This window comes from Arachis duranensis, chromosome 9 (genome assembly GCF_000817695.3).
Source record: "Arachis duranensis cultivar V14167 chromosome 9, aradu.V14167.gnm2.J7QH, whole genome shotgun sequence".
NCBI classification, from domain to species: Eukaryota; Viridiplantae; Streptophyta; class Magnoliopsida; order Fabales; family Fabaceae; genus Arachis; species Arachis duranensis.
In genome coordinates this window covers 4,581,625-4,609,320 of record NC_029780.3, presented here as the reverse complement: position 1 = coordinate 4,609,320, position 27,696 = coordinate 4,581,625, and the positions used below count along the sequence as shown (strand labels likewise).

General features: G+C 29.1%; 2 protein-coding genes and 1 long non-coding RNA gene across 3 annotated transcripts in view; 2 read left to right on the top strand and 1 right to left on the bottom strand.

Annotated features, from left to right (window-relative positions):
• Positions 1-27,696, bottom strand: part of LOC107464172 (putative F-box/LRR-repeat protein At3g59160) — a 121,048-nt gene that overhangs the window by 41,736 nt on the left and 51,616 nt on the right. The gene's annotated exons all lie outside the window — the stretch shown is intronic.
• Positions 6,257-9,592, top strand: LOC107464178 (uncharacterized). Its single transcript, XR_008002530.1, has 6 exons — positions 6,257-6,377; positions 7,281-7,881; positions 8,009-8,157; positions 8,289-8,538; positions 8,981-9,102; positions 9,247-9,592. It is a non-coding gene; the product is annotated as an uncharacterized LOC107464178 (long non-coding RNA).
• On the top strand, positions 10,120-10,896 carry LOC110275904 (B3 domain-containing protein At3g18960-like). The gene is made up of 2 exons (XM_021132315.2): positions 10,120-10,256; positions 10,400-10,896. The coding sequence occupies exons 1-2, from the start codon at positions 10,158-10,160 to the stop codon at positions 10,613-10,615; spliced, it is 315 nt and encodes a 104-aa protein (XP_020987974.1). The 5' UTR covers positions 10,120-10,157; the 3' UTR covers positions 10,616-10,896.

Sequence of the window (27,696 nt, the reverse complement as noted above, 5' to 3'; positions counted from 1 at the left end):
GGGGTAACGTAAATGAATAAAATAATTAAAAAAAAGGTCAGAAGTAAATAAATAACAAGCTCCAGTTTATAATTAAACAATACATTTTTTTCTACTATTTATTACGGATGTCATTGCGTTTAGTTTAGTTTTTTCCATAGATATATTATATTCGTTCGAAAAAATAAAGCAAGTTTCTTAAATTTTTGCCCATATTTATTATTTTTGTGTAAATAATATCCTTTTATTGTAATTTGTGAAATAAAAAATAAAAAATATAAATAATAATTAAATAATAATAATTGGCATAATATATTCAAAAGATAACCGTTTTAAATAGATGTATTAAGGATACACTGAAATTAAGTTTTCGTTCTTCTTTGCACATAATCAAAATTCTAGATATCTTTAAAATATCAATCTTTTGCAAACTAATATTTTTATCCAATTTTTTCCGTAATAAAATTGGTGGCGACTCTATGTTCATATTTTTCTTTTTGTCACATTCTCATTGCATGTGTAGTCCGTTTTGGACAAGTTGTGACAGTTAACATGTTATATTTGTATTATTCTTAAATGTTCCTAATTTAATTATCTAACATTGCATCTCTTAAACTAAACTTGCAAAATTAATTATTCTCAGCATTTTTTTAACATATTAAATACCTCGATCTTCAACGATTCTGTAAAGATATTTACAATTGTACTTGGTCTTTAGTAGGACAATACTCGATCAAAATTTTTTTTTCATTCATTAATTATCTAATTATGTGAAACCAAATATCAATATGTTTCGATCTTCCATGAAACACAAGATTTTTACAAAGTACAATAGCTAACTTGTTATTACAAAATATTGTTATTGGATACTTTATTTCTTGTTCAATTTCTCAAAAATTCTTTTTACCCATCCTTCTTGCATTGCATAACTTATTGTTGCTATGTAGAGAATGCTACTAATGATTATTTTTTTGAAGACTATAAAATTACACAAAAATCAAGATGAAATGCAAATTTTGAAATACTTTTTCTCGTTTCAATATCTTCAGTCCAATCACCATCAATGTAACCAACAAGATTTATTTTAGGTGAATACTATGGTACCTATCACATTATACCTAAATTACTAAAAAGAGTAAACAAATAATATTTAATAAATTTTACATAATTTACTTTTTATTTTAAACATTTTATTTTTTACTTTAAAAGGTAAGTTAGACAATTTAGACACCATAACAAAGACACCATAGAACTCACCTTTATTTTATTAGTATATTCATAAAAAATATTACCATCATTTAAAATATCTTTGATATATTAAAGAATCCTTTCTTCCGCTTGCAAATATAGCCGTCAAAATGGGCTAAACCTATCAGACCAGCCCATTTACCCATTTAAACGAGTTGGGTTTGCCTCTAAAATTAAGTTCATTTAAATTTCGAGTTAAATGGACCGAGTCCGATTAACCTGAAAAAAATGAGGGGTTAAATGGGCTAGTCCGCCGGCTAAACCGGCGGTCCATTTATTTATTTTTTAAAAAAATTAGCATTTTTAATTGACATTTCTCTCGATTCAACCCGAAAATTTGACCCATCAACTAAAAAATACTGTTTGTTTAAGTTTTTAACCTAAAAGTGATATTTTTTGTCAAAATATTTTTCAAAATATAAAATGAAAGGATAAATGGACCAGCCCATTTAATCCATCAGACTGACCATAAACGGTCTGAGCTGAAAAGTTATGACCCGCGAATAAAGCGAACTTAAATGGGTCAAGCCTGAATATTTCGGGCTGGCCCGTTTGACAACCCTATTTGCAAATGGTTGGTACAAGGCTCCTCCATAAATCTGCTAAGCAATCCAACTCCAAACACAATATCTTGTCTAGTTGCAGTTAAGTACCTCGGACTTCTAATCAAGCTTTTGTAATAAGTAGAATTTACTGCTCTTCCTTTATCTCCTCTCAACAACTTAAACTTTTCTTCGACCGGAGTAAGAACTGATTTGGAATGTACTATCTGAAATTTTTTCAAAATATCATTTGCATATTTCTTATGTGAAATAAAGATTCCATCATCTTTCTAAACGACTTTGATATCGAGAAAGTAAGATATCAAGCACATATCTGTTATTTCAAATTGTTTTATCATAGTCTCTTTAAATTCTGCAATTATCTTCAAATTATTACGAGTAAAGATCAAATCATCAATATAAAGGTAAACTATTAAGATTTATACAGATTCAACAAACTTGATATAAAGAGTATGTTCAAATGGACATCTTCTGAAACCATTCTGAGTGAAAAAGAATAAATAATCTTCTTGTATCACGCTCTTGGTGCTTGCTTCAACCTATACAAAACTTTTTTCAATCGATAAACTTTATCTTCTTCTTCTTCTTCTTCTTCAGGAATTTCATATCCTGCAAGTTGCTCAACATACACTTCTTCTAAAGTGCCATTTAAAAAATGTAGACTTAATATACATTTGATGTATTTTTCATTTCTTTTGAGCCAATAGTGAACTAATCATACGGATAGTGTCTAATCTAGCAACAGGAGCAAATACTTTAAAGTAGTAAATACTTGATTTTTGTTTGTATTCCTTAGCAACTAATCTTGTTTTGAAACGATCAATCTCACCGTTGGGATTGTACTTAGTTTTGTAAACCCACTTTACTCCAATTGACCTCTTATTGATGGTAAATCTATCAGCTCACATATGTCATTCTTTTCAATGGCATGAATTTTTTATCTATTATTTTTTTTTTCAATTGTTGTCTCTAGAGACTTCTTCAAAATTTAACGACTCACAATCTGAAAATAAAGTAAAGTTGATGATTTTTTCATCGGATGGATCATCATCACTACCAATTTCATAATCTACCAATCTAGCAGGTAGTCTACATTTTCGTTGAGGTCTTCTAGATGATTTTAGTTGTTTAGTTGTGTTAGGTTATCTTTCTTCTACTTCATCACATGAATTTACAATTATAATCGGCTGCTTTTCTGTCTTTCTGTTCCAGTCCCACGTATCTTTCTCATCAAACGTCACATTTTTTACTGATAATCACCTTCTTTAATTTTGGATTATACAGCTTGTATGCTTTTGAGTCTGTGCTATAGCCGTTAAAGATACGCGTTTTGCCTTTGTCATCTAAGTTCTTCCTTAATTTGAATGGAACATGGGTATAAGCAATACACCCAAAGACTCTGATAATGATTAATAGAAGACCTCTTTTCTCTCCAAACTTTCTCCGGAGTTTTATCACGAACACTTTTCATTGGATACTTACTATATACTAAAATATGAACCGTTGTTGCGACATACATGAGTATGCTTTCTATATACTAAAATATCAGCATGCTTTATAACAATAGAAAGTATATCCAAGTATATCTACTAAAATTATTAATAAAAGTGATAAAGTACCTGCTACTACTATTGCTTGGAATCTCAACAAAACAAAGATTTGAATGCGCAATTTCAAGTAATCTTTAAGCTCTTCATGATTTTTCTATAGGAAATAGATCTCCGTACTTCTTTTTCAGTTGACAAATCTCACAAACACAATTAGAAATATGAATTTGTAGTAGACCAGAAACAAGTCTTTTTCTTGACAGGTAATTTAGGCCAGAAAAAAATGCACAAAGTGCATATGCCACAGTCAACTATCATAAAGCATTACAGAACTCATGCAAGAAGGATTAACATGTTGAATTTTCAATGGAAACATTTTGTTTGAAGTCGTCTTTGCTTTATCTATGAACCTTTTGTTGTTATCAAATATAATGCAAATATCCACTATATGTAATTATTTTATATCCGTTCTCAAATAACTGCCCCATACTCAATAAATTGTAATCAAGTTCAGGAGTATAGAAAACATCAAAAATATAATTCAGAGAATAATCATTCAATCTAATTGGTATTTGTTCTTTTCCTTCAATAAGGATCTTTGTACTATTACCAAACTTCAATAGAAAATTTTCTACCAGATATATGATTACTACAATCATTATCCAAGTATCATATATTTTTATCTTCAGCATATGAGTCACATGTAAAAAATAAAGTTTGAATATCCGGATTATCATCAGTATTTTGATGTTAATTTTTTGCAACGTGTGCTTGATTATTATTCATTATTTTGATTTTGCAGTCTACCATTTTGTGTCCATATTTTCACAATGAAAGCAGTTGAAATTAGTTCGTTCTTGATAAAAATTGCCTCGACTTCTTATTTGGTTGACAAACTTGAAATTTATTCCACCTCTTTCTTGATTAGGTGGTGTAAAATTACTATAACTTCCATTCCTGTAATTGCCACGACCTCTATGTCTAGAACTTTCTCTACATCTACTTTAAAAATTGAAAGTACAGTCTCGTCCTTCTTGGTACGGTTTGATTCTGCACCATTGTTTAAATTCACTCGCCTTTTCAGGGCTTCTTCAATTATTTTTCTAACTTCTCTAATATTATGCTAATATGACTTTCCATAGTTCCTTACAACTCTGTAATCATCATAGTATCCATATCGTGGGACTCTAATATTGTAGTCGCCATATGACCATACTTCATCAGCATAGTGTAAAAAATTTTTTTCCACCACTTTGCTACTGGGAATATTGCTTAACAGTTTTTGAGTTAGACATCTCGTACCTTTTATATTCTCTTTTCAAAGATGGTAACTTTGCTTTTTGAACTTTATCTATGCATTTGTATGACAGTTTTAACCTGTTTTATGCTTCTTTTGCACTTTTGGCATTTGCTATTTTGCCAATACTGTATAATATACACTTTGATAAATTTGAGAAAATGCCAATTGATTTTTTTTCTATTGGGTAGTATCAACTCCTTCTTGCAAGCCCAATTCAATGAAGTTCTACAGGATCTAAGCCTTCAAATGAGTAGACATCAAAGTCTCTTAGTAATCACGTTTTTCATCTAATTTGGGACCAAACTACACAACATTAAAAGTGTTTGCTATACTGACTCCATGAACAAATAATTATGTGAGAACTCTCTCACACTTCACAAACTCTCAAATACTTGGCTCTGGATTGAACTGATATTAAATATAAGTATAATACCCATACTTTATTAATCTTAGGACCACTCACTCACTTAAATAATACTATCATTTTTTATCTCTCAAATTCACCAACACACTGACATAGGAGAAGAAAATTTCTAACAACTCAATGTATTTTCATTCATATAGAAATATGATTAAAGTAAATGTGTTCAAGCCTTTATATGGGCAAAGTTTTATAATAAAATAATAATTTTTATAATAACTAAGTACAGTGGTAATATTTCATGAAGTTAGTAAAAAATTTTACTAGTCAAGTTATTTATTCAAATTTGCTTCAAATCCTTTAGATTTAGTCATCAACGTGAAGCTTTCAATCATGATTCTTCGCTCTTCATAAATATTGTGTTGTCTTGCACTAGAAAAATAACTTGGATTCTTGTCCGTTTTTACCACCTTCTAATTTAAGATACAACTTGGTTTCCAATTCCAATTCAATTTGATTTTGAATTTTTTCAATGTTCTAGGATGTTGTATTTGTATTTTTCTTAAATATTATTGATTTAATTATCTAACATCTTTGTCTGTTTTTATTTTTCGATATTTTCATAAGTAATAATCTATTATCAAACACACTAAGATTTGGTTTAGTAAAATTTTTCAAAAAGGTATAAAAGTATAAGCACTTTATTTTATATTTAGTAAATAAAAAAATTATGTGAGTGTATTTGTAATTTTTAAAAGTTTAAAGTACTTTTGAAAGCATTTAAAAAAATTTAAAATTTGTTTATATTTATCAAAATTAAAAAAATTAGTATAATTTCATATATTAATTAATATTTAAATTTAATTCATACATTAATATTTATTATAATATTTTTAAATTTTAAAAATTATTTTACCAGACCCACTTGTTATTACTTATGTTTATTAAAAATTATTTTTAATTTATTAAATAAGCAAAGAGAAAAAAAAAGACAAAAATAATTATAAAATAAATTTTAACTATTTTTTTATTGTCTCTCCAATAACACCATTATCAATTAAGATTGTATAATTGCAATCAATTATGAAGGAATCAGTCCTAACTTTTTCTTTAATTTATTAAATTATATCAAATATATATTAAAATTATTTATACATATATAATACATATGAAAATATAAATTTTATATTAAAAATAAAGTAAAATATATATAACTTATTTTAGTACTCACTTGTTATTTTTTTAATTTAATTGTTATTCCGTTTGTTATGGCTTCTTCTAGCTGTCAACAAAACAAGCACTTTCCTTCTATTTTTACTTCTACTGTGATTTATTTTTTTAAGATTATTCTCAAACAAGATCTTCAAGATGAAGTCTTTGTAAGCATTTTCTCGTCTTCTCCATCTCCTCTTTTATTTTTTTCTTAATCTGTTTATCTTTTGAGATATTGTTTAGTTAACAAAAAATTTCTCTCTTTATTCCTCTATATATATAATTTTTTTCGTTTATAAACATTTTTTTCATAAAACAACACACATGCATGGCTTCTTAGCTGCACATATAGTAATAGTAAGTTCCTTCTTCTTGTTATCTAGATCATTTTGTAGCAGAAGTACATAAAAAATAAAAAATACATAAGATAAATGAAAACCTAAAAACATATTTGTTAGTCGTTATATTTTATGTACTCCATATATATTTGTACTACAAAATTAATTACGATTAAATCTACATTATTATTAATGAAAAATGATCTAAATAACACTTTTACTAATCAAGATTAGGAAATATCATAGGACATATTGGGGTGATTTGAAAAATTATCATATTCATCATCATTTTTCGTTATGCATGAGTTCTGATTTGTTATTACTAATTTGATCTCTACCAATTTTTATGTTGGACAATCCCGTCCTTTTACATTTTTTTTTTATTTTACTCCTAGTCTCTAACTATGCAAATAATGCTGCAAAATAGCTTCTCGAAATTTGAAATTAGTCTCTCCTTTAAAATAGGTAAAAGATTAATCTTTACCTACATACAAAATTTAGGACTAATATATTTGGACTATTTTACTGCACTATTTATAATTATTAGTGAAGGATGAATTGGGAGTTTAATGTTATTATTATAAGAAGATGATAACCGAAAATCGTTAAATAGTTTGATATATTTGACTAAACTATTTAATATAATACATGTCAACATCTTGGTGAAGACATACTAATGTGTGTCACCTTATTGTTAGTATGGTTGCTAACACCAGGTTCATAACATTGCAGAAATTACCAATAACGTTCACTGAAAAATATGGTTCTGCCCTATCAAACCCATTGTATCTTAACCCTCCGGATGATACTGAATGGAGAGTAGATTGGACTAATCATGATGGTGAAATTTTGTTTAAAAAGGGTTGGAAAGAGTTTGTTGCATATTACTCTCTTGATCATGGTCATTTGTTATGGTTTGAGTATAATACTAGAACTTCTCACATTAAAGTACACATATTTGACATGAGATGCCTCCAAATAGAGTATCCTGCCAATGATCAAATCAAAGAGCAGCTGCCACGCAGGGGTCAGCAACAGCCCGTAAAAAGGCCAGAAGAACCAAAAACTAGAGATGTGGATAGCAGTCCTAACACCCAAAACATGAGACTTAACCAGGGATGGCAGAAGAAAAGATTGTATGAACCATTGCCAAGAGATGTCTAGGGCCAACTGAGGAAAAAACTGAGAGCACTAGTGTCATCTGCTTCTAAAGGTAGACAGTTGGAAAATGACACACAAATCAGGGATTTGGAAAGAAGCCTCAGTTTGCACGATATTAAATCCAAAGAAAAAAACCATGAGATGTCAGTCTCTGTCAATCAAGATTCTAATGGTATGTATCTCACAATTAGATCATCCTTTTCTTTTGTGGATTCAACTGTTGTTTTTGAGTTACAATTTGTAACTGTTTTTTGTACATTATAGTGGTAGTTTCTGATTCTTTGTTTCATATGTACAAGGCAAAAGGAATAGAGAAAAAGATTCTTTATCTTCTGTTAGGCCCTATCCTACAAGACCTGAATCTCTGAAAGAAGCTAAAAAGTTTAAGTGGGAAAAACCCTCTTTCATCATCAAGATAACGCAACGGTCACAATCGAGAGCACCATGTGTAAGTATAGGTTAATACATATATCCATGTTGAAAATTATGTATCATGTGAACTTCCATGTGCTATCATTCTTTTAAACTTTGTGTCTTATTTCTAACCAAGATGACATAAATATATATGATGTGCTGCAGTACTTTCCAACTAAATTCTTCAGAAAGTATTTTGAAAATAACCCCCAAAATGCAAATATAAGATTTGGAAAGAAGTTGTTCCCTGCTAAGTTGATTTGTAGGCCATCATCCTGTGATGCCTTTATCTCTGCTGGTTGGAACCTTTTTGCTTGAGCTAGTAAATTACAAGCCGGAGATGTTTGTTTGTTTAAGCTCATTAATAGAAAAGATCCGGTGCTTGATGTTCATATTTGTCGTCGACAACGCTGCGGTAAGGCAATTGTTTAGGAATTCTTAAGCCGTGTTATTCTGTAAAAAATTAAGATATGAGTACAACATTGAAAACATAATTAACTTTAAAAATGGAATAAAATTTAGCATTATCCTCGTTAAAAAAAATTATATTAAAAATTAATTGACCCCGTGTTTGACTTGGAATCCATTTTAAAATCTTTAATTCTTCCCTTCCTTGAAACATTTATAGTAGCAGAATTCCAATCTCAAGAAAATTATTGTTAGTTTTGGCTAAAAATGTAGTTAGCTTATGAATGCAGTGACTATGTATTTGGTCCTTAATGTAACCACAATTTGTTGTACAAACTAATCTTATGCTAAAATTTGTGTTGTCTCCAACCCTATAGATATAACTTGTATCCAAAACTCTCCACAAGTAAAATTCATGCTAATTTTTTACAATTCTGTTATGGTATCAGAGTCACTTTTTAAACCAGTGACTCATGGGATTCAGCTCTTCAAAGAAGTTAAGGAGCTCAACTCACAGAATCCCTCTTTTATAGTCAAGATAAGAGACAGTGATCCAAAGAGATCAAGGCCTGTAAGTTTATTTCGATATATTTTATCGATGACAAAACATAATATGCCATGCAAACTTCTGAGTGCTAGTTTATACTTAGTTTTACAAATTGTAAGTTTATAATTATTTTTTACCATACTGATTCAAAAATGGGATGTGATGCAGTATTTATCAGCTATCTTTTACAGAAAATATTTTAAAAAGAATCAGCAGGATGTAAAGTTACAATTCGAAAAGAAGTCGTGGCCTGCTACGATAATCTACAACCGTCATCGAAAAACACCTTTATTTCGGCTGGTTGGAACTCTTTTGCTAGAGCCAGTAAATTAGAAGCTGGAGATGTTTGTGTTTTTGAGCTCGTCAATGAAAAAGATCTGTTTGATGTTCATATTTGTAGAACCCAATGCTAGACTAATGTATTATAACTCCAGAACTAAGAGCTCATAATTCTTAAATAAGGTTAATTTCGTGAAGAATGTATCACCTTTTTTTTTTCTTTTTTGTTGAATCAAACTTCTACCGTATCCAATCCTTTTTGGTTTGGACCAGTTATATATATGTATGAACCGAGTGTTTTGATTTTATTTCTTGTTTTGTCTCTGCATGGTTGCATTGTTATCTTCTCAAAGTGAAAGACAAGGTTCGTTGTGTTTGGTATAAGGATAAAAATAATGAGGCAGAATTTTTCATGGATTTGATTCAAAATTGTAATTTACCTATGAATCTAATCCATGAACGCAGTAAAATAGTATATCATAAAAAAGATTGAAGATTAATAAAATATAAAATAATTATAATTTTAATATTTGTAAGATTTTTTTTAGAATACTAATATATACTAAATTTGTGCTTTCTATTTGGAGAGAAACTTTTTTTTATTTATCAAATAAAATTTATAAAAATTGAAGAGGTTAAGAATTCTTTTAAAATAATTTGAGTCTTTTCCAAATTTAAGAACCTTATTGATACATTAAAGATAAAACCATTTTTAACTACCACTAGCATTTTAATCCCCTGTAATTAAGAGTTCAAACATAGTTTTTGGTTTATCACTTCTGTGAACAAGAAGAATATCCATGGCTTCCTCTAGTTTCCAAAGAAACAAGCATTCTCCTTCCTCTGTGATCTGTTTCTTCAAGATTGTTCTCAGACAAAGCCTTGAAGATGGAAACCTTGTAAGCATTTTCTTCACTACATATCCTCTTTACTTATAATATTATTTAATGCATGCATTTCTCTTTGTGAATTTTCCCTTGTAAAGGTTTCTTCATTTATGCTTATTACTAAGACTAGTTTCATACTTTCATTTGAATTGCAGAAGTTTCCAAAAGAGTTCAGTATGAAATACGGTGACGGTGTTCCAAATCCAGTGTATCTGAAGCCTCCAGATGGCACTGCATGGAAGATAGATTGGTCTGAGTATGATGGTGCGATTCAATTTGAAAATGGTTGGAAAGAATTTGCTTCATATTACTCTTTGGATCATGGCCATATGATGTGGTTTGAGTACAATAAAACTTCTAAAACATTGTAGTACACATTTTTGACATGACTTGCCTTGAAATAGACTATCCTTCCTTGGATCACATCGGCGATGACGATTCGATTGAGATCTTGAATGAACTGCCGCCACGAGGGCCGGCCGAGGAAAACAGAGAAAGCAGCACCAAAGACACCATCTGCTTGTACAAGTAAAATGTTCACAAGTTCTGCCCAAACTATAGTGAAATGGTGCCCTGAAATAGACTATCCTTCCAAGGACCACATTGATGATGACAACATGGTTAAGGTTGAGAATGAACCGCCACGAAGAGGCCGAGGAAAAAATTGAAAGCAGCAGCAGAAGTATCATCTCCTTCTACAAGTAAAATATTGAGGAGTTCTGTCAAAACTGGAGATGTAGAGGCCCTGATAAACAAAACTGGATGCAGTGTTGCAAGAATGAAGAAGCTAGTCAATCTGAAAAGACAGGTCTTAAGATGCCAACAATTCAAAGTGCCAGAGTTGATCCTGATAGTATGTAATTTCATGATCAATTCATCCTTTTATTTTTGTAGTTTCTAATGTATTCCTTTGTGGCTAAAATGCATAAGTCATAGTTACAAATTCACCAAATAGGTAGCGTACGCATATATTCCACATCAAATATTTTACATATGGGGTATTGCATTTCATGTAACTATGCAATAACTATCTTATTGTTCTTAGGCTGTGTTTAAATTTCGTTCAAATGAATAAAAATTATTGTGTTGTTTGAAGCTTGAACTTAGCTACAAGTAACTTCTATGCAAATTTTTATGGTGCACATGTAAAGTTGTTCAAGAAGCAAGGAAGTCCAAGTCAAATAATCCCTCTTTCTTAACCAAGATTAGGCAAACTCAACTCTCTGGATCTTCACCAGTAAGATTGTGTATTGTAATGGACATATTCTCAACAAATTTGACAGAACTTATGGACATATTCATACCTATATCTTACATAAAGTAAGCAAAATTAACTTTTATTTTACGTTTGTTTAAATATGGCATAATAAACTTGTACCAATTTACCAATTATTCCAATACAATGAAAGTTATTTACATTGGAATTCTGTATGGAATTACTGCAACTCTGCAAATAATTAGTAACTTCCTAAAAAAAGTGACAAGTATAATAAATGAGGGAGAATGAGTGAAATAGGATCCAAACCATAAATTGCTTTGAAAATAAGTAGTTGGGCAACTTTTGATTAGGTACTTTGTCCAAATAACATCTTATACTACCAACAATATATAATTCTACATGCATGGATCACTGATATATTTATAGTTATGGTAGTAAGGAGATAACACTGCAATGCAACCATTTAGTATGATGAAAACTATGACTCTGTTACAAACTCTTGATCCCTGAACATACTCCATTGATCTGCAACACAAGTAAGCAAAGCCATTCACTAATCATGGCTTCGACGAATATGAACCTGAAGATCTGGACGTTGTCTGTTAATGAGCTCAAAGATACAAACATCTCCGGCTTTTAAGTTATTTTCTTCAAGGAACAAGCGCCAACTAGAGATAAGAGCAGTCTTCCTATATGGATAATAGATCAATGTTGCATGCCACTGCTTCTTTCCAACTCGTAGAATTGCATACTGCTTCGTGTTCTCGAAGTACATTCTGAAGAAACAAACTGGAAGATTCTGCAATCATATCAGAATAGTTCATCATCATGGTTCACAACAGTCTCAATTTTGCATGACATACAAAGTTTGCACAGAGATAAATGAATCAACTTACTGCTGGTGATCCTGTTTGGTGCATTTGCTTAATCTTTATGACAAAAGAAGGATTTTTCGACTTGAACTTCTTTGCTTCTCTAATAACTTCAGATGTGTACCATAACCATAAACAAGGTATTTATGCATTTTAGCAACAAAGAAAATAAAAAAAAGTAGAATCCAAAAAATGAAAGAATGATGAGATTATGAAACAGACCATCCATATCTGGTATGGCACGTTGAACTATTGGCAGCTTAAGATCTGCTGTCTCTTCAGATTGACCATCTTTTTCATTCTCGACATGCAGCTTCAAGTTTTGTGTATTGGGATTTTTATCTATATCTTTAGTTTTGATGGCACTTTTCATTATTTTGCTTGTAGAAGCACGTGATTGCTTTGGTTCTGCTATCACTCTTTTCTTCGGCCGGCCTCGACCTCCGCCCCTTCGTGGCGGCGGTTCATCCAAAATCTCAACCGAGTTGTCATCCCCGATTTGGCCATTGGAAGGATAATCAATTTCGAGGGCACTCATGTCGAATATGTTTATTTTGATGTTAGAAGTTCCATTGTACTCAAACCACAACACATGACCATTCTCCAAAGTGTAAAATGTAGCAAACTCTTTCCAACCCTTTTCAAACAAAATCTCACCATCACGATTAGTCCAATCTATTCTCCATTCAGTGCCATCTGGAGACTGGAGTTGCACTGGATTTGGCATATCACCACCATATTTCCTACAGAACTTGTTTGGTATTTTCTGCAATGCCAATGAAACTGTTGTTGGTAACCATACTTAGCAAAACTCACAATCATAACACAAAATTGGCCAGATAAACAAAACTTGATTCGACTCACTCTATTTGTATTACTCAACCTCTTAACAACCTTATAAGAATTATCCTTCCCTAACAGCAGCTTTGTTGATTCAGTTACTACTCTAACTAACTAACTAAATAACAATAAAAAATTCAAAACTAAAAAACATAAATATTGAGGAGCATATTATGCTAGTAAGAAAAGAAACCATGCATGTGTGTGATTGTTACTTCACATAGAAAATTTGACAAAAATAGTGAAACACGAGAAGTATACATGAAAAAATTTTGTATGTGTAAAATAAAAACAGTGAAAGATAAAAAGAGGATAGGAAGGGAAGAAAATTCTCACAAGATATCCATCATCAAGGCTTTTTCTGAGAACAATCTTAAAAAAACGGATAGCAGTAAAAAGAGAATTCTTGTTTCTTTGAAAGTTAGAGGAATTCATAGTTATAGATATTCTTCTTATTCACAAAGAATCAATGGATATCTTAAATAAGAAGACAACATATAAAAAAAAAAACAAAATAAAGTTCTTTTCCTAAATTTCAGGTTTAATTTTTGGATTTTAAATTTAATTTAAATAAAAAATTAAAAAGAACAAAATTAAATTTTCTATTATGTGCTTGAATTTCATACGGAATTTCATTTTTTTATTTTTATATTTTAAGTAATTTAAACAAAAAAGGATAAAAATCAAAATAAGATTTTTTGAATGTGTCTAAATTTCATACATAATTCTAAGTTTTATAACTATAATAAAATATTTTTTAAATATCACTTTTGATCTATACCGTTACTAAACTAATTTAAAATTAAACTTGCATGAGAAATCATTTTTAAAGTAATACTGGTATGTAGTATAGTAACAAAAAACGGTATCATTTTCGTAATTCATTAAACCTATTAATAAAGCTAGATAATGCTTATTTTTTTGGAAGCTAAAAAAAGTTATAGCCAATAATGATTTTCTTGTTCACAACCCAGATTTCAGGCATAATTTTTGAATCGCACGTTTAATTTAGACAAAAAATTGAAAAAGAATATAATAAGGTTTCTGTTGTAGTGTGCTTAAATTTCTTACTGAGTCCCATTTTTTTTATTTTTACTTTTTAAGTAATTTGAATAAAAAATGATAAAAATTAAAATAAAATTTGTTGAATGTGCCTAAATTTTAGATATAATTCTTGAATTCTATAACTCTAATAAAATATTTTTTATGTATCATTTTTTACCTCTACAGTAATTAAGCTCAATTAAAATTAAAACTTGCATTAAATATTAACTTTTTAAGTGGTACTAGTTTGGTATTTGTAAAAGAGATCGTATCATTTTCATAATTCATTAAACCTATTAAATAAACCTAGATGATGATTGTTTTTTTCGAAACTAGAAAAAGTCATAGCCATGAATGTTCTTCTTGTTCACAAAAAAACAGTGGATATCTTAAAGGGAACTACTCATATAAAGACGCTTAAAAGGCCTTTTTTTAAAGATATTTTTTTAATAATTAAAATTCAACCTATATAATTGATCAAATTGTGTTATTTTTGTCAAAATTAGATGAAATAAATCGGTTTGACCGAAAAATCGATAAACCAAATCTTGAACCAATTTAAATTAATATTTTTTATGAAAATGACTATAATACTCCTATTATGGAAAATGACTTAAAATATTTCTATTATATATTTTAAAAACTCTAAATCCTAATTTTTCTCTTCTCTCTATGCCATCATTGAATTAGAATTTAGGATTTTCAAAATTAATATATATAATAAAAATATTTTAGTCATTTTTTATAATAAGAGTATTATAGCTATTTTCTATAAAAAAAGAATATTAATTTAGATCGATTCAAGATTTGATTTATCGGTTTTTCAGTCAAATAAGTTTGTTTGGTCTACTTTTGTCAAAAAGTAATACAATTTAATCGATTATATAGGTTAAATTTTAATTATTAAAAAGCGTCTTTAAAAAAAGACGTTTTAAGCGTCTTTATGTGAGTGGCTCCCTATCTTAAATAAGAAAATAATATATAAAAAAGAACAAAATAAAGTTCTTTCTATGCGCATAGATTTTAGTCATAATTTCAAGATTTTGCATTTAATTTAATTTAAATAAAAGATTGAAAAGAACAAAATTAAGTTTCCTATTATGTGTTGAGTTTCATTTTTTTCTATTTTTACATTTTAAGTAATTTGGACAAAAAATGATAAGAATCAAAATAAGATTCTTTGAATGTGCCTAAATTTCATACATAATTCTTAAGTTTCATAACTCTAATAAAATATTTTTTAGATATCAGTTTTGATCTATATAATAACTAAACTCATTTAAAATTAAAATTTGCATGAGAAATTATTTTTAAAGTGATACTGATACGTGGTAGCAGTAACGAAAAATTGTATCATTTTCATAATCAGTTAAACCTATTAAGGTTCAATTTAGGTAAATAGCTTAATTAAACTCCTTTTAAAAAATAACTTAAATAATAAATAGTAGTTATATTAAAAGTAGCTTATAAATAAGTTATTTTGTGTTTGAATTTTTAGTTTTAAAAGTGCTTATTTTATAGAAATGTGATAAAAAATAGTAGTATTATGAGAGAAATCATTTTTTTTTAATTTCTATATAAGCTCCTAAATAGCTTCTTAGAAAGCTGCAATTTGGTTTTGAAATTTGCACCAAACATTAATACTACTACTTTTCATAAGTTAAAAGCTCAAAAAAATTACTTTTAAAGTTTACCAAAGTTAGATGATACTTGTTTTTTTTTTGGAAGCTAGAAAAAGTCATAGCCAAAAATAATTTTTTTGTTGGGAGAAAATAAGAAAATATCTCTAATAAGTAGACAACATATAAAAAAGAATAAAAATAAGGTCTTTGTACTCGCTAAATTTCAGGCATAATTTTTGAATTCCACATTTAATTTAAACAAAAAATTAAAAAAAGAACAAAATAAAGTTATATTATGTACTTAAATTTCATATTGAGTCCCACTTTTTTCTATTTCTACTTTTTAAGTAATTTGAATAAAAAATGATAAAAATCAAAACAAGATTCGTTGAATGTGCCTAAAATTCAGACATAATTCTTGAATTATATAACTCTAATAAAATATCTTTTAGGTATCACTTTTGACTTATTCAATAACTAAACTTATTTGAAATTAAAATTTGTATTAAATATTATTTTTTAAGTGATACTGATATAGTATCAATAACGAGAGACCGTATCATTTTCATAATTCATTAAACTTATTAAATAAAGTTAGATAATATTTATTTATTTATTTTTTTTATTTGAAGTTAGAGAAAGTCATAGCCATAAATATTTTTCTTGTTCACAAAGAATCAGCGGACATCTCTAATAAGAAGACAACATATGAAAAGAACAAAATAAGGTTCCTTCTATACGCATAGATTTCAGGTATAATTTTTGGATTTTACATTTAATTTAAACAAAATTAAAAAAATAAAATAAAGTTTTTTGTTATATGTCTAAATTTCATATCTGAGTCTCACTTTTTTCTATTTCTACTATTTAAGTAATTTGGACAGAAAGTAAAAAAATAAAATAAGATTCGCTGAATGTGCCTAAATTTTAGATAATAAGTGAATATCTCTAATAAAACGACAACATATAAAAAAATAAAATAAAGTTCCCTTTATGCGCATTGATTTAAGGTATAATTTATGAAAAATATTTAATTTAAATAAAAATAAAAAATAAAATAAGGTTCCTCTTATATATGTACCTAAATTTTATATTGAGTCTCACCTTTTTTTTATTTTTACTTTTTAAGTAATAAATGATAAAATCAAAATAAAATTATTTGAATGTGTCTAAATTTTATACATAATTTTTTAGTTCTATAATTTTAATGAAATATTTTTTAGGTATCATTTTTTACCTGTATAGTAACTAAACTAATTTAAAATTAAAACTTGCATTAGAAATCATTTTTGAAGTGATAAGGATATGTGGTATCTTGAAGTGATAAAGATATGTGGTATCAGGAGCAAGAAATTATATCATTTTCTTAAGGTTTAATTACTTTGTTGGTCCCTATAATTTCGTAAAATTTTTAATTAGGTCCCTATATTTTTTTCCTTTTAATTGAGTCCTTGCACTAATTTTTTTTTCTTGGGTTCTTACACTTTTTTTTCTTTTATTTGGTTCCTACACCAATTTTTTTTAGTTAGGTCCCTATACAATTATGCCAATTACAGCTAAGAGGGACCTAATTGAAAAAAAAATTGGTGTAGGAACCCAATTAAAAGGAAAGAATGTATAAAGACCTAATTGAAAATTTTGTGAAACTATAAGGACCAATAGAATAATTAAATCTTTTCTTAATCCATTAAACCTATTAAATAAAGTGGGTCTTTTTATGCGCTAGATTTCTGACATAATTTCTAAATTTTACATTTAATTTAGATAACAAAAATTTGAAAAAGAATAAAATAAGGTTCTTAATTAGTATGCCCATAGATTTCAGACACAATTTTTAAAAATATTTAATTTAGGCAAAAAATTAAAAAAAATAAAAGAAGATTCTTTGTTATGTGCCTAATTTTATTTTGAGTCCCACTTTTTTTCTATTTCTACCTTTAAATAATAAATTATAAAAATTAAAATAAGATTCTTGAAATGTAACTAAATTTCATACATAATTCTTGATTTCCATAATATTAATGAAATATTTTTTAAGTATTACTTTTGACCAGTACTGTAACTAAACTCATTTAAAATTAAAATTTACATTGGAAATTATTTTTGAACTAATACTGATATGTGGTATTAGTAATGAGAAATTATATCATTTTTTTAATCCATTAAACCTATTAAAAAAGAAGGTAATTCTATGCGCTAGATTTCAGACATAATTTCTAAATTTCACATTTAATTTAGACAAAAAAATGTCGAAAAAAAAAAATAAGGTTCCTAATATGCGTATACATTTCACGCATAATTTCTAAAAAATATTTAATTTAGACAAAAAATTAAAAAGAATAAAATAAGATGATTTGTTATGTGCCTAAATTTTATATTGAGTTTCACTTTTTTTCTATTTTTATCTTTTAAGTAATGAATGATAAAAATCAAAATAAAATTCTTTAAATGTGCCTAAATTTTATACATAATTTTTTAGCTTCATAATTTTAATGAAAAGTTTTTTAGGCATCACTTTTGACTTATACAATAACTAAACACATTTAAAATTAAAACTTGTATTGAAAATCATTTTTGAGGTGATATCGACATATGGTATCAGGGATGAGAAACCATATCATTTTCTTAATCTATCCCTTAAACCTATTAAACAAAGGGGTTCTTTCTATGCGTTAGATTTCAGACATAATTTCTAAATTTCACATTGAATTTAGACAAAAAAATTGAAAAAAAATAAAATAAAATTTTCAATATGCGCATAGATTTCATGCACAATTTCTGGAAAACATTTAATTTAGACAAAAAATTGAAAAAGAATAAAATAACGTTTCTTGTTATGTACCTAAATTTTATACTGAGTTTTACTTTTTTCTATTTCTATCTTTTAAGTAATAAATGATAAAAATAAAAATAATATTCATTAAATGTGCTAAAATTTCATATATAATTCCTTGAGTTCTATAATGTTAAGGAAATATTTTTTAGGTAACACTTTTGACTTGTAAATTAACTAAACTCGTTTAAATTAAAACTTGTATTGAAAATCATTTTTAAAGTGTTACTAATATGTGGTATTAGTAACAAGAAACTATATCATTTTCAAAATCCATTAAACCTATTAAATAAAGAGGGTTTTTTCATGCGCTAGATTTCAGATATGATTTTTAAATTTCACATTTAATCTTGACAAAAAAATTTGAAAAAGAATAAAATAAGGTTCCTAATATGTGCATAGACTTCAAGCACAATTTTTTAAAAATATTTAATTTAGACAAAAAAATTGAAAAAAATAAAATAAGATTCCTTGAAAAAATTGAAAAAAATAAAATAAAATTTCTTATTATGTGCCTAAATTTTATAATGAGTCTCACTTTTTTTTCTATTTCTACTTTTTAATTTATAAATGATAAAAATTAAAATAAGATTTTTTGAATGTGTCTAAATTTCATACATAATTCTTGAGTTCCATTATTTTAATGAAATATTTTTTAGGTTTCACTTTTGATCTGTATAGTAACTAAATTCATTTAAAATTAAAACTTGCATTAAAAATCATTTTTGAAGTGATACTGACAGTAGTATCAATAACGAAAAACCATATCATTTTTTTAATCAAGTAACGAAAAACCATATCATTTTCTTAATCCACTAAACCTATTAAATAAAGTGGGTCTTTCTATACGCTAAATTTCAGACATAGTTTCTAAATTTCACACTTTATTTAGACCAAAAAATTGAAAAAGAACAAAATAAGATTCCTAATATACGCATAAATTTTAGGTACAATTTCTGAAAAATTTTTAATTTAGACAAATAATTGAAAAAAAATAAAATAAGATTCCTTGTTATGTGCCTAAATTTTATAATGAGTTTCACTTTTTTTTTTCTATTTTCTACTTTTTAATTTATAAATGATAAAAAAATTTATATTTTTCAATTCCCTAATAACAGAGACGTTTTTTATATTTTTGTTAACTTCTTTAATTTATATATAGAGTTTAATTTTTATGTAAAGACAATGTAAAATATTTTATACAGTCGAACAATTACAATTATTTTTTAAATGATTATTTATTATGCAGTTAATATTAAAAATAGTTCTTTTTATTAATATAACATTATATAATTAAATTCACACGTAAAATAATTTTATACTTATAATGTATCAAAATTAAATTCTTTATATACCATGCCTTTTATTTGACGACAGAAGTAATCAAATGCTTTGATTTAACATATAATTAACAAATTTATTTTATGCTATTTTTTATTAAAAATTAAAAATATTTAGTTTGTTGTCTTTTTTTTTTCTATTGACTATATATTGTCTATTAAATAAAATTATTGATCATGGAGCATAACTCATAAAGATTAGGGAATAAATTTTCTTAATTTTTTTAATTATTTAATAAAATATTTTTATTATTTAATATTTTTTATATTTTTATTCTATTTAAAAATATAATACGAGAGATCACCATATTATTAAATAATAAAAAAAATGAGAGGATTCGAAGCCAGTGACTATGAAAAAAATTGTCAAATTAATAAACTACAGCCAACTATAATTAATATCTCATGAATGTTTGTGAAAGCACCATGTTATTATTATGTTTATGTTTTATACTATCTATTTATATTCTGGTCTAAAATTTAGTTAGGTCATGTTTAAAATTATTAGAATTTCAGTCTATAGAACCAGAGTTTACCTTTCACTCTAAAATCTGTCTGACTTTGTATAAGTCAGTCCACAAAATGCCTATTTAGTCTGATTTATTTAAATAAGATGAATACCAACCAACTCTTATTATCTTTTTTATTCTTCTAAAAAAAGAGATGTTAACAATCTTCCTAGTAAAAGAGAATAACAAACTTATCATCAAAAGTGGAACTACTCAAAAGGTGGTTATTGACTCTACATTTACACTTATAAATACCCTAACATTCTCAGGTATTTTTCAAACTCTAATTTACTAAAAACCTGTCTAAAACCCATGTTGACTTAAGTATCAGAGTCCCTTGTAGGTATCACCCACATCTCCTCACGAAAAACTCGGACGACTTCATCCCTGCAGGAGAAAACGTCAGACCTTTCACTCGAAGGAGTTTGACGAACCTCACGTTCAGACCCAATCCATCCGTTTCAGGTAACCTTTGGAACATTGACACCATTGCCAAAGACTTGGAGCTCAACCCTTGATAACGATGAATGATCAACATCAAAAAAGACAAATTGCGTCAATCTTTGGATAAAAAATGGAGACCCTCACAATAATGATCGAGCACTCTCTGTTCATAATAATACCTCGAAAGACAAATAGAAATGTGGTAGACATAGAATGAGTTCTCAGGCTCACATCCCTGAGGAATCAGGGAATCAAAATATTGAAAAGATCATGGAGCTTTTCCATTATCATCAAAGTCGAATTGAACAGCTGGAAAACAAGTTAAAAACGACAAAGAGAATCGAAGAGACAATTTCGAAAAGGACTGCACAATAGAAGATATATTGAAGATAAACTAAGAAAATTGGCATCCGTGCCAAAAAAAAAAAGAAAGTCGGGATGATAAAGACTCAATCTTCACTAGAGCCGATGATCTTTTCTCTGAATAGGTTACGCATGCGAAGGTCCCAAAAAATATTCAACATCCCAACATGAATTCCTATGATGGATCTATTGATTCATATAACCATCTTAACAACTTCAAAGAAGTCTACCAGATCAGAAAGACTTTAAAGAACCCGATCGACCTCTACACTATAACTTTTGCACGTAAAGATACCAAAGGAAGTTTTGTAGATACCCTTTTCAAAGTTGCCTTTGGCGAGTTTGGATTAGACGAAATAGACTTAAAGGTATACCCCAAAACTCTATCTGAATTAAGAAAAATACCAATCCGACCTCTTGTTTACATAAGCCTTTATACCATCTTCGACAAAAATCCTAAAGCTTGTACTATCAGTGCTGACTACATTGTGGTAGACACCCATCTACCTATAATGTAGTAATAGGTTGGACACCTCTAAACTGAATAGTTTCCAACAAAGGAGGGGATAGCCACCATTTATAGAGATCAACAGTTGAGGCATAAATGCTACAAAAAGTTTTAACTTTAGAAGCAATCCCACAAAAAAATTTTGATCTCTTTTAGAGTTCACAAAGAAAAGTTCGACCTTTTTTAAAGGTCGGACTCTACATGAGATCGAAAACCTCCAAGTTTACAAAGGAAATTTGACCTCCTTGCTTGAAAGACTTCTGATATGCCAAGCATTCATCCCGACCTCATGAACCACAAGCTAGCTATATACCCAGGTGCCCAACTTGTACAATAGAGGTGACAAAAGCTCAACCCTAAAAGAGCACAAGTCATAAAAAAATAGGACCAAGTACTCCTGGAAGCTAGGTTTAGATCCCTTATGGTTAACCAGTGTGGTATTGGTAAGGAAGTAAAATGAAAAATATTGAAATATGTCCTGACCTCAAACTTGAAAGGGTCTTAGATGAAATCCACAGTGGTATCGGTAAAAATCATCTGGGGACAAGTTCACTAATAAAGAAGATGCTACAAGCCGACTTTATAAAATGATGCGACCAACTTCGAGAAGAGGTGCCCGCTCTGTTAATTATTTGAAATTCCCACGTGGCACCTCTAGAAGAGCTCATTAGTGTTATCTCACTATGACCCTTTGCAAAATAGGGTTTAGATTTGCTCGGATTGTTCCTTCGAGCACCCGAACAAGTAAAAATCTCGTAGTAGAAGCATAAATACTACAATAAAAATTTTAGCTTAAGCAACCCCACAAGCAAAGAAGTTAATATGTTAGAGCTCGGGCTGAGGCAACAAGCACATCAGGCAACTCCCCAGCCCACAAATAAGGGTCCAGCTTGCCTACCTACCTACGACATTGAAATAATAACCCTAATTGTGGCAAATAAAGAAAGAAAAAATATCCGACAACCTTTAAGGATCCAAGTCTACAAAAAAAAAATTCAACCTCTTTTAGAGTTCAGGAAAAAAAGTCCGACCTCTTGCAACGAGGCCGGATAAGCTTAGAACTTACAAAGAAAAATCCGACATCTTTCCCAAAGTACGACTTCAAGAACAAGATTCTAAGCAAAAAATACCCATAAAAATAAGGTCATACGAAAAAAAATTTTAACTGGAGATCGTCCTGATCCAAAATAACATCGGGATGAAATTAGGTGAAGGAAAATTAAGTGAAGGGAAGCAAGTAGTGCCATGGAAATTACTTGTTTATTTCATTTGTTAATTTGTTTGTTTGACTTTAAGTTAGTGTTTGCTTTTATAACAAAAGTGTCAATCCATTTGTAAGGAGTATTTTGTAATCAATTTTGCTATGTAATTAACAAGAGGTGTAGTCAACTCTAACCAACTAGTAACTCTTTTTTTAATTTTTTTTTGGAGAAAACGTAAATTCAAATTATCACAAAAAACATATAAAACAAAACAAAAAGAAACATCTAAAACTTAGAAAAAAATATAAAACCAAATAAAAATAAACATCCAAAATTATTGTAAAAAAATTTCTAAAATGTAATAAAAAGAAATATCCAAAATATAACAAAAAGAAATATTTAAAACCTAACAAAAAAAATCCAAAACCTAATAAAAAAGAGATATCTAAAATTATTTTAAAAAATCCAAAACCTAACAAAAATAGAGATTCAAAAATATTGAAAAAGAATATCAAAAACTAAGAAAAAAATATCTAAAATGTAACAAAAAGAAATATTCAAAACCTAATAAAAATGAGATATCCAAAATTATTAAAAAAAATTATTGAAAAAATCTAACAAAACGAAACATCAAAAATTAAAAAAAAAACAAAAAAATAAGAAAATAAAAATCTAAAAATTATTTAAAAAATCATCCAAGATCCAAAAAGAAAAAACATCCAAAATATATATAAAACGGACATTTGAAAACATAGGAAAAGAAAACATTCAAAAACTAGTAAAAAGAATTATCCAAAACCAAGAATAAGAAGAACTTGTGCGAGGATATAGACAGGGTTGTTGTACTATTCTTGCACGAGGAAATGGAGAGGGAGGTGCAATGAGATGACTCCAATGGCAATGGCGTGACGTCACGGCAGGCGGACCTCCATTGGTGGCACCACTGCGAGGAAAGATAAGACGGGCGAGGAGGGGACAGCTTCCCGACGCGATAGGTTGGAGGAGAAGACACGATCTCATCACTACAAGAAAAACACAGAGTACCATCGGATTTACTATTAAATTAATCAAATAAATCCATCGGTAATGAGTTTATCGTCATTTTGGAGTTGATGGTATTATTAGCACTGAATACTGTTTACAAGCGGATTTTTTTCGTCCGACGCTAATTACCGGTGAATTTTTCATCGGTATTTTCAATGAATTTGTTGAGACTGAGTTGATGATTACTGTCGGATTAATCCGATGGTAACTTTGGCACCATTTTACGTGTTTAGGCGCCAAGTTACCGTCGGATTAATTGGACGGTAGTCTTTTTATATTTTTTCATCTTTTTTGTCATAGTTAAATCACAAATAGTAGTCAAATTAAAACTTTTGTTAATAAAATTGTTAGTAGAAATCTAAAATTAACAAAAATCATCAAATTAGTTTTTTTATAAATAAATGGTCTGACTACAATAAAATGTCAAAGAAGTAGAATACAACAACGAAGTAGACGAATAATGAAATAAAACCCTAAATTCTACAAATCCTGATAACCGTCGTCGTCGTCGTTGTGGTCTCCAACTGAGGTGGTGGTGTAGGTGATGACGTCGGAGCCGCACCAGCAGCGTCATTGCTAGAACCAGCAGTGCCGCTGCCTCTAGCGCTGTTACCTCCAACATGCATCTGCTGGTTGTACTGCTCTATCTGCTTTCGCAACCGATTGAGCTGCTCCAGCTTCTCCGTCAGGTCTAAGCCGATAGCAACAGCTCCTCCCACGCTTGTAAGAAGGTCGTTGTACTTTTGCTTAGACTGCTCCGCTTACTGGTGAAGCTCCTGCATCAGCTTTTGCACTTCCTCCCTCAAATCGGCAATTTCCTGGGGATCAGTAAGGCTGATGGTAGAGGAAGAGGAAGCTTCCGACGTGGAGGAGCAAAGACCACTGGCGAAGAACAACCTAACCCGAAGTGACGATGAATTGCTGGTTTGCTGGACCCACCGATAACGTCACAGGGCTCAACGGGGTAGATGGGGTAGACGGCGATGACTGGACAGTCATTGGAAATTCGGTGGAAGTTTACCCTTTACTACGTCTACGTGACCCACTCGACCTACCTCTTCTACTTGCTGTCATGTCTGTATAGCAAATATATAACTAACAGTAATCAGTGTATATTATTATTAACACAAATTCAACCGATCTCAATCCACAGCATCAGTCAACACACAATTAAACAATTAATTCAAAATTCACTCAAAATTTTATAAGTATTTTGACAAAATCTCCTCTAAAATTTAGATTTTTTTTAAAGATTTCATCGCGATTAAATATCTATCAATCCTTCTCAATCATACCCAGCATAATCTATAGAAACAAGAATGAAAATCCTTTACTAAAACGACGAGACCCACGTAAGTAAATACTTTCAAGTTTCAAATGATTGTCTATTATCACCAAATAGATAGAAAATAAGTAAATAAACAATACATGTATCAATCCACAAAAAAAACATAATAACAGATTAATGGTATGAGAACTCTACTGATAATAATAAACTAACAAATTAAGATATACTAATTTCAAAAACAGAGGTATCTTATGTATACACTCTTCTTTTAAATCAACACACCTTTACAACAATTTAAATCATAGTCCTCTCAAGAGGAGTATGCTTTCATATATCTAAAGTTAATTACGTTGATGAAATAAAAAAAAAATAGAAGATACTGAGCAATTTTTTAATTTCAGGTTTAGAGAGATGCTTTATTTTTCACTTTATACTGTTATTTTAAACTTTATTGAAAAACCTTATGCAAGGACAAATTTAAAAAGGAAGTGATGAATTAACGAATATTTTCCATGTATGTCCACATATAAATACAAGATACTTGCAATTTACAAATAACATTTTCAATTAAGTAGTGTGTCTGACCCGTATGTAGGTTAAGGAGCCGTAAAAGAAAATTAATAAATGCTTAACGAAAATTATTTGGTTGGGTGGGCCTACGGAGAGAAGAATAGTCTAAGAATTGGGTCCTTATTTTTCAAGGTTAATATTTAATAGTCAAAATAATTTAATGAACCTCCGCTTTTGTTGAATAGCAAAAAATTTATTGATAACACAAGTCTCAATATGACAGTTAGTGAGGCGGTCATACATGGACAATGAAATTTTGAATTCCTACAATAATTTCTGCATGAGGAAACTTTATGCAAGATCAGAGCTATACCACCAGTTGAACCAGAACTTGGTAGTGATGGATTGAGATGGAACCCTGCAAATGACAGTAACTTTTCCACCTCAAGTACATATCGAATACTTAAAAATCATGGAGAGGAAACCGATCAAATTTGGAGGATTATTTGGAAGTGGAGAGGACCCGAAAGGATCAAATGCTTTATATGGCTAGTCATCCGTGAAAGAATCATGACTTTACACAGAAGAGCACGGATTTTTGGGATGAACTCAAGCTGCCATAGATGTACTGGTGTAGAGAAAAACACAATACATATGCTGCAAGACTGTCCAGTGGCATCTAGAGTTTGGGTAAAACTAATCCATCATGAGCATATACATGATTTCTTTAGAGCTCCCTTTAATGCTTGGATCCGATGGAATCTTGCCATGGATCTTGGAACCACAAAACAAGGAAACTGGAATACACAATTTCTAGTAACTTGTTGGTGATTATGGAAGTGGAGGAATTAAAAAATATTCAACCCACCATTCCAAAGACCAATGCAACCTCTGCCTTTTATTCTAAAACAGGGGAAACTAATCCAGGAAGCTTTCAAGAAAGAGGGTCAGAGGCAAAACAAATTTGAAACAAATATACGCTGGGAATGCCCACCTGAGGATTGGATGAAAGTCAATACAGATGGGGCTGCAAAGGAAAATCCTGAAATGGTTGGTTATCGCACAGCTTATTATGCAGAGTTATGGGGGGTCTATTATGGACTCAAAATAGCATGGGAATTGGGATTGAGAAAAATCATTCTAGAAGTGGATTCCAAAGCGGTGGTGGACGCGATAAAAGGAGCAACAGATTCCAATAAACACCCAGAAGCAATAGTGAGGAAAATAGTGGAGCTCCTCCAGAGGAAATGGCAAACTAAACTGGTACATAATTACAGAGAAGGAAATAGAGGAGCGGACTGCATGGCAAATGAAAGCTTTTTACTGAACTAGGATATTATTTCATTGATCAACTTAATACCAAACTTAAGAGCATCAGCTCTGATGATTGTAGAAGGGCTACCTTACCTCGATTAATTTCTGTTTTGTAATTTCTTTTTTTGGGTATTATGTCCCGTTTTATTTACCAAAAAATAAATTTTAAAACAAATAATTAGTCTTCAAAATATTCAATATTTCAATTGATTCACAAAAGATACCACTATAAATAAGATGGATCATTTCATAAGTTAGATAATAATACATAACATAATCATTTTGCTTGTGACACATTAAAATGATATCGTTATTTTTTATGTGACAATATTCTAGTTGTGTTTGTCTGTAAATATAGGATATTGAAATAAAAATATTATGACAAAAAATTATATTTAATAGATAAAATATAAATAAAGATATTATATTTAAAAATATTAAATTAATATATTTTATATTTTTTAAAAAATATTAATAAAAGACATAATTTATTTTTATTT